At 38.4% G+C, this 13,912-nt stretch overlaps 1 protein-coding gene across 1 annotated transcript in view; it reads left to right on the top strand.

The window, feature by feature from the left end:
- cngb1a (cyclic nucleotide gated channel subunit beta 1a) overlaps positions 1-13,912 on the top strand; it is a 26,085-nt gene that overhangs the window by 6,598 nt on the left and 5,575 nt on the right. Inside the window, exons 5-18 of the mRNA XM_014025552.1 lie at positions 118-216; positions 296-444; positions 1,914-2,126; positions 3,329-3,537; positions 3,617-3,667; positions 5,185-5,271; positions 5,341-5,405; positions 6,835-6,957; positions 8,332-8,473; positions 8,569-8,728; positions 10,263-10,360; positions 10,430-10,513; positions 10,582-10,700; positions 13,288-13,434. Coding sequence (XP_013881006.1) covers positions 170-216; positions 296-444; positions 1,914-2,126; positions 3,329-3,537; positions 3,617-3,667; positions 5,185-5,271; positions 5,341-5,405; positions 6,835-6,957; positions 8,332-8,473; positions 8,569-8,728; positions 10,263-10,360; positions 10,430-10,513; positions 10,582-10,700; positions 13,288-13,434 — 1,694 coding nt within the window. The 5' untranslated portion in view covers positions 118-169. The remainder of the gene's footprint in view (positions 1-117; positions 217-295; positions 445-1,913; positions 2,127-3,328; positions 3,538-3,616; positions 3,668-5,184; positions 5,272-5,340; positions 5,406-6,834; positions 6,958-8,331; positions 8,474-8,568; positions 8,729-10,262; positions 10,361-10,429; positions 10,514-10,581; positions 10,701-13,287; positions 13,435-13,912) is intronic.

Genomic DNA, 13,912 nt, shown 5'->3' with positions numbered 1-13,912 from the left:
ATCTATCTATCTATCTATCTATCTATCTATCTATCTATCTATCTATCTATCTCTTTAGCTCGTGCAGCAGCTGATAAATCTAAACCTAAAGTGATGATGATGTCCTTGTGTCTGTAGCAAAGATGATCTGTCAGCTAATGAGGAAGATGAGGAGCTGCTGAAGGTTGGGATGAAGACCTGGTCAAGTCAGGGAGATCCACTGAACGCTGATGATGAGTACGTGTCAAAGAACCACAGGGTGAGTTTCCTCACTTAGTTCTGTCCATCCCCTCATCATCCTGATGTCCTCCTGCAGGATGCGTCCAGTGTCCACTGCTAGCATCGGCAGCACTGGAGTCCAGGAGCGCCTGAATGAGTTGGTCAAGCTCTTCAAAGGTCGAACAGAACGCCACAAAGACCGGCTGGTGGACCCAGACGCATCTGAGGAGGACAGTCCCACAACCTGTGAGTTTGTCCTTCGTCTGCAAGAAGCTTCAGAGTTTAAAGTATTTTGTTTCAGGACCCTGAGTTAAGAAGTTTTGCTTGAATAAAAAGTAGTAAATACGTTTTAGAGGGACAGGAACCTGTGAGGACATTCTCAGCAGATCTAATGTGACTTCACACTGCTTTGAAAAACTAGTTTAGTCAGTTTGTTACATTTTGCCTTCACAGAACAGAAACATAAAAAACAGATGGGAACCATGTGGAGATGCATCTGAACAGAGCTTAGACTCCAAAACAGAGTTGATGACCAACACCTGAAGGTTGGGGTACACTGACTGCAGACAGTTTGCTCCTGCCTTTCAAACGTGCTAAATTTAGACCACATCCAGTTTCAGGTTTGATAAAGCACACTGGGCTGCTAAATGATTATTTTATCTGCAGATCCTCCTCCCAGTACTTTACACACTCCGGGAATCTTCACATATTCTACATAACCATGAAGGAGAATGGATTGTGTCTGTGTCATTTGACTGACACCATCCTAGGTGTGCACAGCTGATAAATCAGAATTCAGCACAGTATCAAGTTTTTAAAAAAAACACAAATCTTCAATAAATCAGCTGCTTAGTCAAGAAATAACTTTGCTTTATATTTATTGAATACTTACCTGGTACCAAGACAAAAGATGGTACGTGGTGAGTTGTTCTGATTCGTACCTCTAACTGGTACATACCAAGTACTTATGTAGTATCTACCAAGTAAGTATATTGAATATACCTAGTACCTACAGGGACTGGATTATGATGTATTGCCCTGTACATACAGAGTACATACAGAGGACTGTATTATGTATTGCTACTGATTTTTTATTTATTTATTTTGTTTTGGTATGGTTTTGTTGGACTGTCTCTATACCTGCACCTTGGGTGATCTATATACCAACATAAAACACTTGGCTTTAATTACCTCCGCCAAGGGCGAGGTAATGTTTTCGGTCCCGTATGTCTGTCTGTCTGTCTGTCTGTCTGTCTGTCTGTCTGTCTGTCTGTCTGTCTGTCTGTCTGTCTGTCTGTCTGTCTGTCGTTCTGTCTGTGGACAACATTACTCAAAAACCTGTGGACAGATTGTCATGAAATTTTTATCATATGTGTGTACTGGGCCAAGGAACACACCTTTAAATTTTGGTGATGTTCCGGATCACAATGCGGATACAGGAATTTTTTTCTTTTAACACTCTGAGATCGGCAAAGCTGCGATGCTTTCACAGGGCTTCAGTAAAAACAACAGTGAGCTGTATTGGACAGCACGGACTTCAAACTTTATAAAAGTAATGTTAAAACCACATTTAATGATGAATCATTTTTGCCATAATATGTGCATCTCTGCTTTTGCGCATTAACTCTTACAGGATGGAGGAATTTGGTCTTGGCAGAGGTTTGCACTCTCCGAGTGCTTCGAGTTTAAGATACTTTACATTCTTATATTTGCAGCCCCAAGCAAAGCTCCACCGCCTCCTGTTCCACCACCTCCTCCAGGAGGGGAGAAGAAGGATGACACGACAGCAGCAAAGGAAGAAGACGAGGAAGCGATCCAGTTTGAACTTCTGGGGTATCCCGTTAAAATTCCAAAACTTCCACCAATCCCCGACTGGCTGCAAGCTATCCTGGATTACCGCTTCCCCTCCAGCATTGACCCATTTACAGGTGAGCATTTCTCCACCACAAAACATAAATCTCAACCTCAACCTCAATCTCTACAAAATGGTATCCTCACAAATGTTGCTTTAAAATCATGTTGCTTTACTGCAAGGGGTGGCCAATGTGTTTTTGGTGGGGTACGTACAAATAAAGAAAAACACCCTGGATTTGAAAGTTCTGGATAACTGCTTTTAAGCTAATTTCAAATGGCTTTAACTCAGCTGTTTTAAAATATTGAGCTGAAATTTTGTGTGATAGCAGCTAAGAATAATCTAAAAACATGCTGAATGCTAGTCACAACTTAATATTCTGCCATTTTTAGACATACAAAGCTGAAGATTAGTGTAGAAGTCGTCAAAACATTCTTTACCAAATTCTAAACGCTAATCAGAAATTCAACATGGTCACTGCAGCTAACTTAAAAAGGCTATAATTAAGTCATTATAAACCTTACTGAGATGAAGTTTGTTGTGGAGTAGCTAATGATTGCATGCCCATTGCTGATGCTAATCCCAAATTAAGCTAACCATTGATGCTAACTTACAAAGGGCTATAATTCAGTCATTTTCAAATATACACAGCTAAAACATTCATATTGTAGAGTAGTATCAGAGAACAATCTTTAACAAAATCTAAATGCATCCATTTGTCAATTATTTGGGAAGGGGGGCACTTGAGGTGGTCAGTCAGGTGCCAGAGGTGGCACTTGCCACCATGTCACCCTTCTGACTCCGCCCCTGGGGTGAGGACAGATGTCTATGCAAAACATGATATCTAGACAGTGTCTTGAGTAAAGACTAATGTCTAAAAACTGGTGTTTGGGTGGAGACAGGTGTCCAGACAAACACCAGGATCTGGTTAAAAACCCCTGTTTTGGGTAATGACCAGTGTTTGGGTAAAGAACGGTACGTATGTAATGACTTGTATCTGAAGCCTGTTGTTTGGGTAACACATGAGATGTTTCGGTAAAGGCCAGCGTCTATGGAAAAACTGATGTCTGGTAAAGTTTGGTCACTAAAGACCAATGTCTTGGGCAATGACTGGACAAAGACTGGCGTCTGGGTAGAAGGTGCTCTCTGGGTAAAGGTCAGTGTTTTGGAAAGGGACTGATGTTTCAGTGGAGGCAGATGTCTGATCACAGACCAGTGTTTTGGCACAGATTTGTGGTTAAATGTCTGTTTTTCTCTACGTGTTTTCTGTCTCCTTAGATCTAATTTACGTGGTCTGGTTGTTCTTCGTGGTGGCGGCGTGGAATTGGAACGTGTGGCTGATCCCCGTCCGCTGGGCGTTCCCCTACCAAACACCTGAGAACATCCACCTGTGGCTGCTGGCCGACTACACCTGCGACTTCATCTACGTCGCCGACATACTGATCTTCCAGCCCAGACTGCAGTTTGTCCGTGGAGGAGACATCGTGGTTCGTGCATGAAAGAAACAAACATCTTGGTTTTATCAGCTCGAGAACACAACCTGTTTGAAATGGTTTTATTTTCCAGTGTGATAAAAAGGACATGAGGGAACATTACATGACCACTGAGAGGTTTAAGGTAAGAAGTAATACAGAATTATTTACTGTCTAACATTATTTAAAATTCACTTCACCTCTTGTAGGAAACAAATGATGGAATGTTTGTGGACATTTTTAGGTTCTGTGTATCAGTGGACCGCACTCGTACCCTAAAGCTCATACTACAGCACAAAAACACGGGTAGAAAAAGATACGTGTGGCAAAGTTGCTTTTAAAAATAGGGACAATTTTTCTGCCATTTTCAGCCCATTTTGAGTTTGTTTCTGTTATTCTGTACTTCTAGAATCCGCTTCTCTGGCAGAAAACATCCGAAGCTACAACCCCCAAAAGGCCCAGGTCCAATAACAAGAATGATAATAAAAAACTGGTCTAAATCTGTCCAATTCTAAAGTATACTTCCACATAACAAACAACTGCCAAGGTGGACACAAAGTAGGCCAACAGGTCCGTGAGGCTGTTGGGGTTGTGGGGTTAGAAGCACAAAAACAAGACTTAACCCTGTATCACCATTTGTATCACATTTGCTACGCAGGATTCTATGACCTATATTTTATCAATGTGATCAATATTTTCCTCAAAAACCTGTTGTATATCATGTGAGACCTGCATTCTGTCCTCTAGTGGATTATCAATGTACTGCAGGAAGTGGAACTTTTTTTTGCCTTTTCAAAATGTCTGCTGACATGAGGTCATCCACACATTTTTTTCAGGAAAACTTTTGCTAATTTTGGATAAGTTATGGTAAGAATAACATCAATATTGTTTGTAATTTTTTTAAATAAATACTTTCTGTGTTGAAACAATGCATAATTACTTAAAAATATTTTTAATAGTTCAGTTAAACCGTGTTATAAGTTTGTGTATCAAACTTGATACTGCAGGTGCTCCAGTCCTGAAATGTCATGTGATATTTTAGTAATTTAATCAACAGTATTATTGCCACAATACAACACACACTATTTTGGAAGATTGATTAATTACTGAAATGCCATTTGAAAACACATTTTGTCTATTTTCAAAGTGTTTGTTTTTGAAATTATAATCTCTACGCTGTACTGACTAAATATTTACGTGTTAGATGTCAAAGAAAATTGAGGAAGAAGAGAGAGAAAAAAAGAAAATGTCATCAATATGATAATATATGGTAATTTTTTATAAAGTGTAACAAGGACAGAAACTGTTTACGAAGTGAAATAAATGGCTGTAAAAACTTAATTGTAAAAAGAAAAACAAAACAAAGAAGTAAACTTCCTAGAGTGTTTTAAACTTAATTTAACTTTTTTGTGAGCAAAATGTTACCAAAACAGCTCAGTGTGTCAGATTTGATACAACACATATAAACAAAGTGATGTGGCAAAAAAAAAAAATTGGATTTTTTTTAAAGGCCAAAAAATGTGAATTTTCTGACTATTTTTAAAGGTTTAGGCTAAGTTTATTTTGCAGAATAATTCAGATTCTGCTTCACGTTTTGTTGTCCTTGTGACTAAATGTGTTTTTTTTTTCCCGCTGATTAAACAGCTTCTGTGTTTTCTTCAGATGGACGTGATCAGCCTGTTTCCCATGGAGGTGTTTTACTTCTTCACAGGAGTGAACTCTCTGCTGAGGTTCCCTCGTCTGCTGAAGGTCAGCTGCTCTCAGCCTCTTTCAGCTCCAGTTTTCTCACGATAAACAGTTTCTTCTTTTGTTTCCCAGTACATGGTTTTCTTTGAGTTTAACGACAGAATGGAGGCTGTCATGAAGAAAGCGTACATCTACAGGTGAAGAACCACACACAGAAAAAAATAACACAAAACTCAACAAGTTTTCCTGTTTCCACAGTTTGTTTCTTTGTAATTAAGACGTTTAAACCTGACCTTTGACCTTTGCTTTCTGTTCATTAATGGTCCAAGACTGCAGACATGAGAACTGGAACTGCAGTAATCTGTGACCATAAATAATAATAATTAAGATCATAATTATGACTAAACATATTCCTTTAAATAATGTTTAGCATATTTATCGTAATTAGGTGGACGATGTCTAATAAAATGTCGGGCTCACTCTGATTAGAAATATTTGGACCTTTGAATATATTTGTTGATTCCCCCTCTTTGTCTCGTTGTCTGAACAAGATTCAGAAAAAGGGATGAACTCAGTTTAAATGTTTGAGCCAGAGCTGTAAAAAGTATTTGGAAATAATAACTAAGTAAAATTACATGAACAGATAATGACTTTGGTAAAAACTAATTTCACTGATGAGAAAACTACTCAAGTAAAAGTCATGAAACTGTTCACAAAAATTGGTAAAATAAAATTAAAAGTGATTTTACACACTCTTTAAGAAATAAACTGTTGAATTTATTCAACCAAACTGACTCCAATAAGCCAGGTTGAGTAAATTGAGTAACAGATGTATTTTCTTTGTCCAATTTACTCCACCAGGCTTAGTGGAGCCAGCTTATGTGGTGTCGTTTGTAAAGTTACACAGTCAGAAATTACCACCAATATTTTTGTTTTATTTAGACTTTTATAAGAAAAAAAAGAACAGATTTATTTTTCAAAGTCAGTTTTTCACCATATGATTCATACATTTATAAATGTCAGTTTATAAACTAAATATTTAACTTACAAATTAAATATTTAGCTAGCCACCTAAATATTTAAGTTAAATATTTAGCTAGCTACCTAAATATTTAATTTGCAAGTTAAATATTTAGTTTATAAACTATGACATTTATAAATGTATGAATCATATGGTGAAAAACTGACTTTGAAAAATAAATTTGTTCTTTTTTTCTTATAAAAGTCTAAATAAAACAAAAATATTGGTGGTAATTTTTGACTGTGTAACTTTACAAACCAGCTGACATGAACTTGTTGAGTAAATTCAACACTTCATTTTTTAGAGCAGAAACATTTTTCATGATGAGTTCAAACGTATTTAATTTTGTGACGAATAACTAGGTGTTACATTTTAAAGTAAAGTAGTAAAAGTATCATTTAACTTTAAAATGTAATGAAATGAAATGAAAAGTAACTGTTTAAAAAATTATTGGTAAAATCTTCAAAAAAACTACTTAAGTACTGTAATGAAGTAAATGTACTTAGTTACTATAAACCTCTAGTTGGAGGCACACTAATAATTCACCTCACCTTCTCTCTCTCGTTGTTGTTGTTGTTGTTGTTGTTGTTGTTGTTGTGTGTCAGGGTGATCCGGACCTCCATGTACCTGCTTTACTCTCTGCATATCAACGCCTGCCTCTTTTACTGGGGTTCTGACTACGAGGGACTGGGATCCACCAAATGGGTCTACAACGGAGAAGGCAATGCGTAAGAACTCGTTCTCATTACGAGCACAAAGCTCCGATCGGCCCAGGAGCTCTACAGATCCGTGTCGTTTTGTTTGAACAAGTAACGACGCTGCAGGACGAGTTGATGAGCTGCTGTGTTTCAGCTCACGTTCACGACACGCTTCTGTTCTCAGGTTTCAGACTTTACAGCTCAAATGTGAGTTCACATTTGCTGCTGACATCTTACTTCTCTCTGCTACACAACTCGCTGACAGCAGCTCAGTCCACTTCCATTACAGTTAGAAAACCAGCAGGAAATAAATTCATTCTATAACTGTGTTTTTTTAAAATCTTTTTTTCATTAGTTGCAAACATATTCTCGCTCTTTTTCTGAGTAAAACTGCAACATATAATTAATCAGTTCATATATGGTTGTGCTGCTTCTTTTTTAACGTGAACCTGCTCCCCAAAGACGTTATTTTAATTCATCTGCTTTTAAGAAAGTAAAAATCCTCCACAGCAGGGCCGGACCTAGCTGATTTGGTTCCCCAGGCAAGATTTGCGGTGGTGCCCCTCGTGTAGTTTTCTAAATCTCTCTGCCAATTTACAAACATTCACACCAGATCAAATAGTTTTAACTTTAATATTATTTTTTCTTCTTTAGAAACCAGGTTGTCCAGTTAAAATAGTTAATAGAGACGTGACGTTCGCAACGATCCGAATCTTTTGAACGGCTCTTTACAACGAAAGATAGGAGCCGAATCGTGGGCAGTAACGAGCCATTTGTAGTTTTATTTCTTTTATTCTTCATGTAATCTTTATTTTTTTTCATACTTAAATCACTGCCGCTTTGCTTTTTCATGGAAAACAGGCGGAGTTGTGGAGTACAGAAGCTCACGGTGAAAGGGGGAGGGGGGTTTCCACTTGACAAACACATGGTTCCACCCACATGACAGGATTACGTCATTACGTACGGCTGCGTGATGACGTAATACGTTCAAAATCGAACGGCTCTTAACGGCTCCCCAAGATCTGGATCCTTTCAAAAAAGCCATTTCTCCCATCTTTAATGGTTAACAATAAAAATCATTAGAAACTGTAAAACCAGAAGTCCTCCTCATACCTGCCAACATCTGCTGACATCATGAGGAACACCTGTTCATGTTAACCAGCTGTGGACTGAAGCAGTTTCAGGGGTACTATACACTGATAAAAACATAAAATCCATTTTTCGTCCCCCATTAGGGGCACCCCCAGATGGTTGGTGCCATTAGTACTTGCCTATACCGCCTATACCATTTTTTAGGCCTTCAGGCACCAAAACATGATGTTACGTAGACTTGAACCCTGCAAACTGTTTTTTAAACATAATTATTTTTTTGATAAAAATGCTATTTATTTTTTACTTTTATAGTTACATTCGTTGTTACTACTTTGCTGTGAAGACGCTGATCACCATCGGCGGACTGCCGGACCCCACCACCGTCTTTGAGATCTGCTTCCAGCTCATCAACTACTTTGTTGGTGTTTTTGCTTTCTCCATCATGATTGGCCAGGTCCGTCTAAGACCCAGCTCCGTTAGTTCCAGAGTAAAAACAAGGTCCTGTGAGTCCAGTCTCTCCTTGTTCATGTCTGCTTGTCCTCCTTTTAGATGAGGGACGTGGTTGGAGCTGCGACTGCCGGGGAGAACTACTACCGAGCCTGTATGGACAGCACCGTCAAGTACATGAACTCCTACAGCATTCCACGAGACGTTCAGAACCGCATCAAGACCTGGTATGACTACACCTGGAAGAGCCAGGGCATGCTGGGTAAGAGGACACAAACACACTCTCAGCGTTTGCTTTGAAGAACTTCAGGTTTTATGAGAAAAAAAAAAGAAAAAAGAAAAGAAAGATTTCTCAGATCTGAGACTTTAGACAATTATTAAATATTATAAATTTAAATGTGAATATGGAAGCCAACAGCAGACGACTAGCTGAGGGGACCAGTCCATCTTCATAGTTACCCAATGAAACACAAAAGGAAAACCATAATTCGTTATCTCAAGAAAACCACTGGCAAATTATTTTTTATCTCGAGAAAAAGCTCGTTATTTTGTGAGAAAACCATGGAAAATAATCAGCAGAAAACGCCCGCTCTCAGCTTCCGTATGTGAATCTATGTAAAAGTTAAGTCTTGATAAAGGATAAAGTTTACATTTAGGAGTTTTAGACAGGAACGCAACTTTTGCCATTGCTGCTTGACTTTTGTTGTGACATCATCATCCTGCGACAAAAGCAGCTGCTGATGCTGCTGAAGATTTCATTCAAAATGTGTTCACTGAAAACAGATACCTGTGGTCTGATAGGCTCAGACACCAGCTGCTACCGCAAGTTTGCTAACATTGCTAACGCATTAGCAATGTTAGCAATGTTAGCAGTGTTAGCACAGTTAGCAACATTAGCAGCGTTAGCAGTGTTAGCATTGTTAGCACAGTTAGCAGCATTAGCAGTGTTAGCAATGTTAGTAATAAGAAAAAAATTGTATAGGTCTTCTGGACGGGTTCTTCTCTAATGAAACGTTTCGTCTCTTCTCCAAGAGACTTCTTCAGTCTGAGAGTTTCAGGCAAAATTCAGGCTTTTAAGCCCTGCCTCCATGTGACTTCATTAGAGAAGAACCCGTCCAGAAGACCTATACAATTTTTTTTTTGATTTTCTACCTGGATTACTGAGATGCATCAGGACAATGTTAGCAATGTTAGTGATGTTAGCAGTGTTAGCACAGTTAGCAGCATTAGCAGCATTAGCAATGTTAGCGATGTTAGCAGTGTTAGCACAGTTAGCAGCATTAGCAGCATCAGCGTATGATGACAGTGACCAACAGCAAAGGCTGTGTTCCATTCTGAAGTAGTGAAATGTAATTTGAACATTTAGCCACAACACTTAGGATTTAACTTTTACACTTTTAAATGTATAAAATGACATGTGTTTGTGACATTTTTTAACATTTCTATTTTATTTCAAAACCTGTAGCATTGACTGTCATATCTTTTTGTGTGCTTGCTAATGTTAATTAGCTGTGGTGGCAACATCTTAAAATTAATTGACAATAAATGTTAATGAATTTTAGATGTACATAATAATTTTTTAGAGTTTAAGATAATCTTTCCTGTGGTTTATAAGATATTTTGCTAACTGAAGCACAGAGTTGACTCTAATAGTAAATGGAAAAATGTTAAAAACAGACCTTGTGTTAAAGTTAATGTTCAGAATGTGTTGGGAAGGACTCTCAGCTACCACAGCTGGTCAGTTATAATTTGTGAAATAGGCTGAGTTTAAACTTTTTCTGTGTTTTCTCCTGCAGACGAACAGGAGCTGCTGGTGCAGCTTCCAGCTAAGATGAGGCAGGACATGGCCGTGGACGTCAACTACTCCATCGTCAGTAAAGTGGCCCTGTTCCAGGTCAGAACCATGAGACCACGATGGTGCTGAGCCGGGAGGCAGGAGCTGAAGCGTCTGCGTGTGTTTCAGGGCTGCGACAGGCAGATGGTGTTCGACATGCTGACCCGGCTCAAGTCCGTCGTCTACCTGCCCGGAGACTTCGTGTGTAAAAAGGTGGGAACGCAGGTGAGGGTGTGTTCAGGTGAGCCGGAGCCGGCCTTCTCACGTGTCGTGGGTTTCAGGGAGAGATCGGCAGAGAGATGTACATCATCAAGCAGGGGGAGGTTCAGGTGGTGGGGGGTCCGGACCTGCAGACGGTCTTCGTCACCATCAGAGCCGGCTCGGTGTTCGGAGAAATCAGGTAAGACCTGAAACTGAGCTAAGCTAACCAAAAACCTGCCTGAGCGACCAGAACCAGTTTGTTCAACAAAACATCTGAGACAAAGAAGAGTCGTTAATGAGACACAATTAATCAGACCTGAAGATTTGTTGAGATTATGGTTGTTTTAGTTTCAGGACCAAATCAAATGACAGATTTAGAGAATTAACATTTTCTCTGAGTGCAGCAGGAATGCTGGCAGGTTTTTGTAAAGAAAAACAGATGCACAAAAATTTTGCAATTTGTTGTAAAATACCTAAAAAATATCCTGATGCATCTCAGTAATCCAGGTAAAAAATCAAAAAGAAAAAAATAGTATAGGTCTTCTGGACGGGTTCTTCTCTAATGAAACGTTTCGTCTCTCCTCCAAGAGACTTCTTCAGTCTGAGAGTTTCAGGCTAAATTCAGGCTTTTAAGCCCTGCCTCCATGTGACTGATACATCACATTCAATGGCTATCGTTGACACCTAATTAACACCTATTGTTAACAGGGGGTGGAGTGATACTGCCAATGGCAGCGCTGTAGGAGGGGGACAACTGAAAACGAAGGCCTCCACCTCTGTTTAATGATGGACGGTCTTACTTCACAAAAATGTCTTCTTTTACTCCTCTCTCAAACCAACGTTCCTCTCTATCAAGAATGAGAACATCCTCATCTCTGAAAGAGTGACCGCTGGCCTGTAAATGAGTGAAAACTGCAGAGTTCTGGCCATTAGATGTAGCTCGTCTGTGTTGGGACATTCTTTTGAACAGTGGCTGCTTTGTTTCCCCGATGTACCTAAAAAATAAGCTGAAATTAGCAGAAAAGTAGCTGAAAACGTTGCTGAAAAACCTTAATCCAACAATAAAAGCACAAAAAGAGGCATGTTGGCTGTCAGAAGATGAAATTAGCACAAAAAAAATTGAGATTTGAGTTTTAAGATGAAAAAGCTAAAAGTAGCTGAAATTGCAAAAAACAGCTGAAAGATGCATTTAAAGTTTAAATTAATAGAAAGAAGCTGATAGAAGGACAAAAATGTTTAAATTAGCGGAATAGCTAAAAAAACAAAAACAAAAGATAGCTGAAAAAATGTAAACTTAGCCAAAAACTAAAAATAAATAAATAAGTAAAAGAAGGTGACATTAACACAAAGAAGTTAAAAAGCAGATCCAGAACAAAAGGTGTAAAGTGCCGTAAAAGTTTCAAGATTTATTCATTTCATTAAAAGCTAAATAAATTTTATGTACAATAGAAGAGAATAAAATACAAATCAAACTAGACATGGGTTTTTACAATATAAAAACAAGTGTGCATTGCCATGTAGCATGGCTTTACCTGCAGCATTGGACTTACAGAATGAACTTTGACCAAGTTCAAATGTGTTTTCTGAACCAGCTTGTGCCTGTCACGTCAGCAGGTGTTTGTAATTAAGGTAATTATGTGACAATATGAAGTTGGAAGAGATTTTTTTTGTTAAAGTTGCATTAGCTGTGTTTTGAACCCTGATCTCCCACATGAAAGTCCATGACATAGACCATTAGACCAACAGAGCTGTGGCAGAAAGTGGTGGCAGGGGTTGGTTTGTATGTGTGCAGAAAGAGGCCACATTGTCAATACAATTATTGACACAAAAATGCATAATATTACAACAATCGAGCAGTATTAAGACAATATTATAGTAAAACATCAAAATACAATCATATTAGTATTGTAAACACTGAACTACTGAGTTGAAATATTAAACTGTGATGCAGTACCAAGTTGAGTACAGCATGGGGCAGTATTGGACCAATACAAGGCTCCAATGACTGCCATTATAATTTATTCAACATTAATATTTCATAAACTATAAGCTTTAAAGGCACCAAAAGGCATAGCCATCATTCGGCACAGGGGCTTAACAGATATAAATTACAATAGCAGCTCTGCAGGAGGAGAAGCATGGCAAAGTTGAGATGACTTGGATGGGAAACGAATCACAATAGAAAAAAAATACAAATATTTTTAAAGGTTTTATGATGTTGAATGGAGCTCCATTCATTTTCAATGAGAAAAAAATGGCAGAAAAATATAAATATAAATGAATATATATAATATTATGTAAATATGTCAAAAGTAAAAAATAGCTGAAATATCAAAAGTCATAGCCAGAATGTCCAGAAGGAGCTGGAAGTTTTGGTGTAAAAACTATTGAAATAGCATAAACATTGTGGAGGGGGATACTCGCTGAAGAACATCTAGAAGAAAACTAATCGTAATATGATGACTTGATCATAATCAAACAGTGACAGATTTGTTACTGAGACCCAATCAGATAAAAACTAGTTGATGAAACTTGATCACATATTGAAATTTTTATGTCTGAGACCAGATTAGATGATGGCAGATTTGTTTATTTTTTAATCTGAAGAAAATATTGACAGAGTTCTGGCATCAAGTTCAGGACAAATCATGTTAAACTGTAAAAAATGTGACAGAGAAGAATCCTCTCACATTTTCTGCTTTAAAACTTTTTAAGACTCAGGCTTCGTGTCTTTTTTATTTTATTATTCAGAAACAGGATACAGGTGTTTTTCTTCGTTGTGTCAGTCTGCTTGCAGGAGGTGGAGGAAACCGGCGGACCGCCAACGTAAAGGCACACGGATTTGCCAACCTGTTCATCCTGGATAAAAACGACCTGGCAGAGATCTTGGTTCATTATCCCGAGTCTCAGAAACTCCTGCGGAAAAAAGCAAAGTAAGACTAAAGCTGAGTCCTGATTCATAGTGATGGAAATTATAAAACATAACTAAGTGAACCCCTAAAATCAATCAGGGTTTTTATTTAATTTGAAGAACTACCCTGAGGTGAGGGTGCGGGGTGGCAGAGGTATTAATTAGGCAGGTTAGTGGTGGAGGAAACCCATGGTCAAAAAAAAACTATCAGTTTTGTAATGTTTTAATTTATTGTAAGAGTCAAACTGTCTTTTGAGAGGATGCAGTATATTGAAATTCAAGTAAACTTTCATCAGCATCAATGTAATAAATACAGTCTATGCTCTACACACTTAGTTACACAAATGGTTCTGGGCAACAACAATCATGGTTGTACAAAAATATTGAGGGTTAATTTAGCTAAAGCAGGAGTATGGGGTACCGGGCCACTTGATACAGGCTGTCAGGTCCTTGTACGACCGGTGTCAGAGTCTGGTTCGCATTGCCGGCAGTAAGTCGGG

The sequence above is a fragment of the Austrofundulus limnaeus genome, unplaced genomic scaffold (assembly GCF_001266775.1).
Source record: "Austrofundulus limnaeus strain Quisiro unplaced genomic scaffold, Austrofundulus_limnaeus-1.0 Scaffold484, whole genome shotgun sequence".
Taxonomy (NCBI): Eukaryota; Metazoa; Chordata; class Actinopteri; order Cyprinodontiformes; family Rivulidae; genus Austrofundulus; species Austrofundulus limnaeus.
Note: the sequence above shows the minus strand (reverse complement) of the source record. Positions and strands in the feature narration are given on the sequence as shown.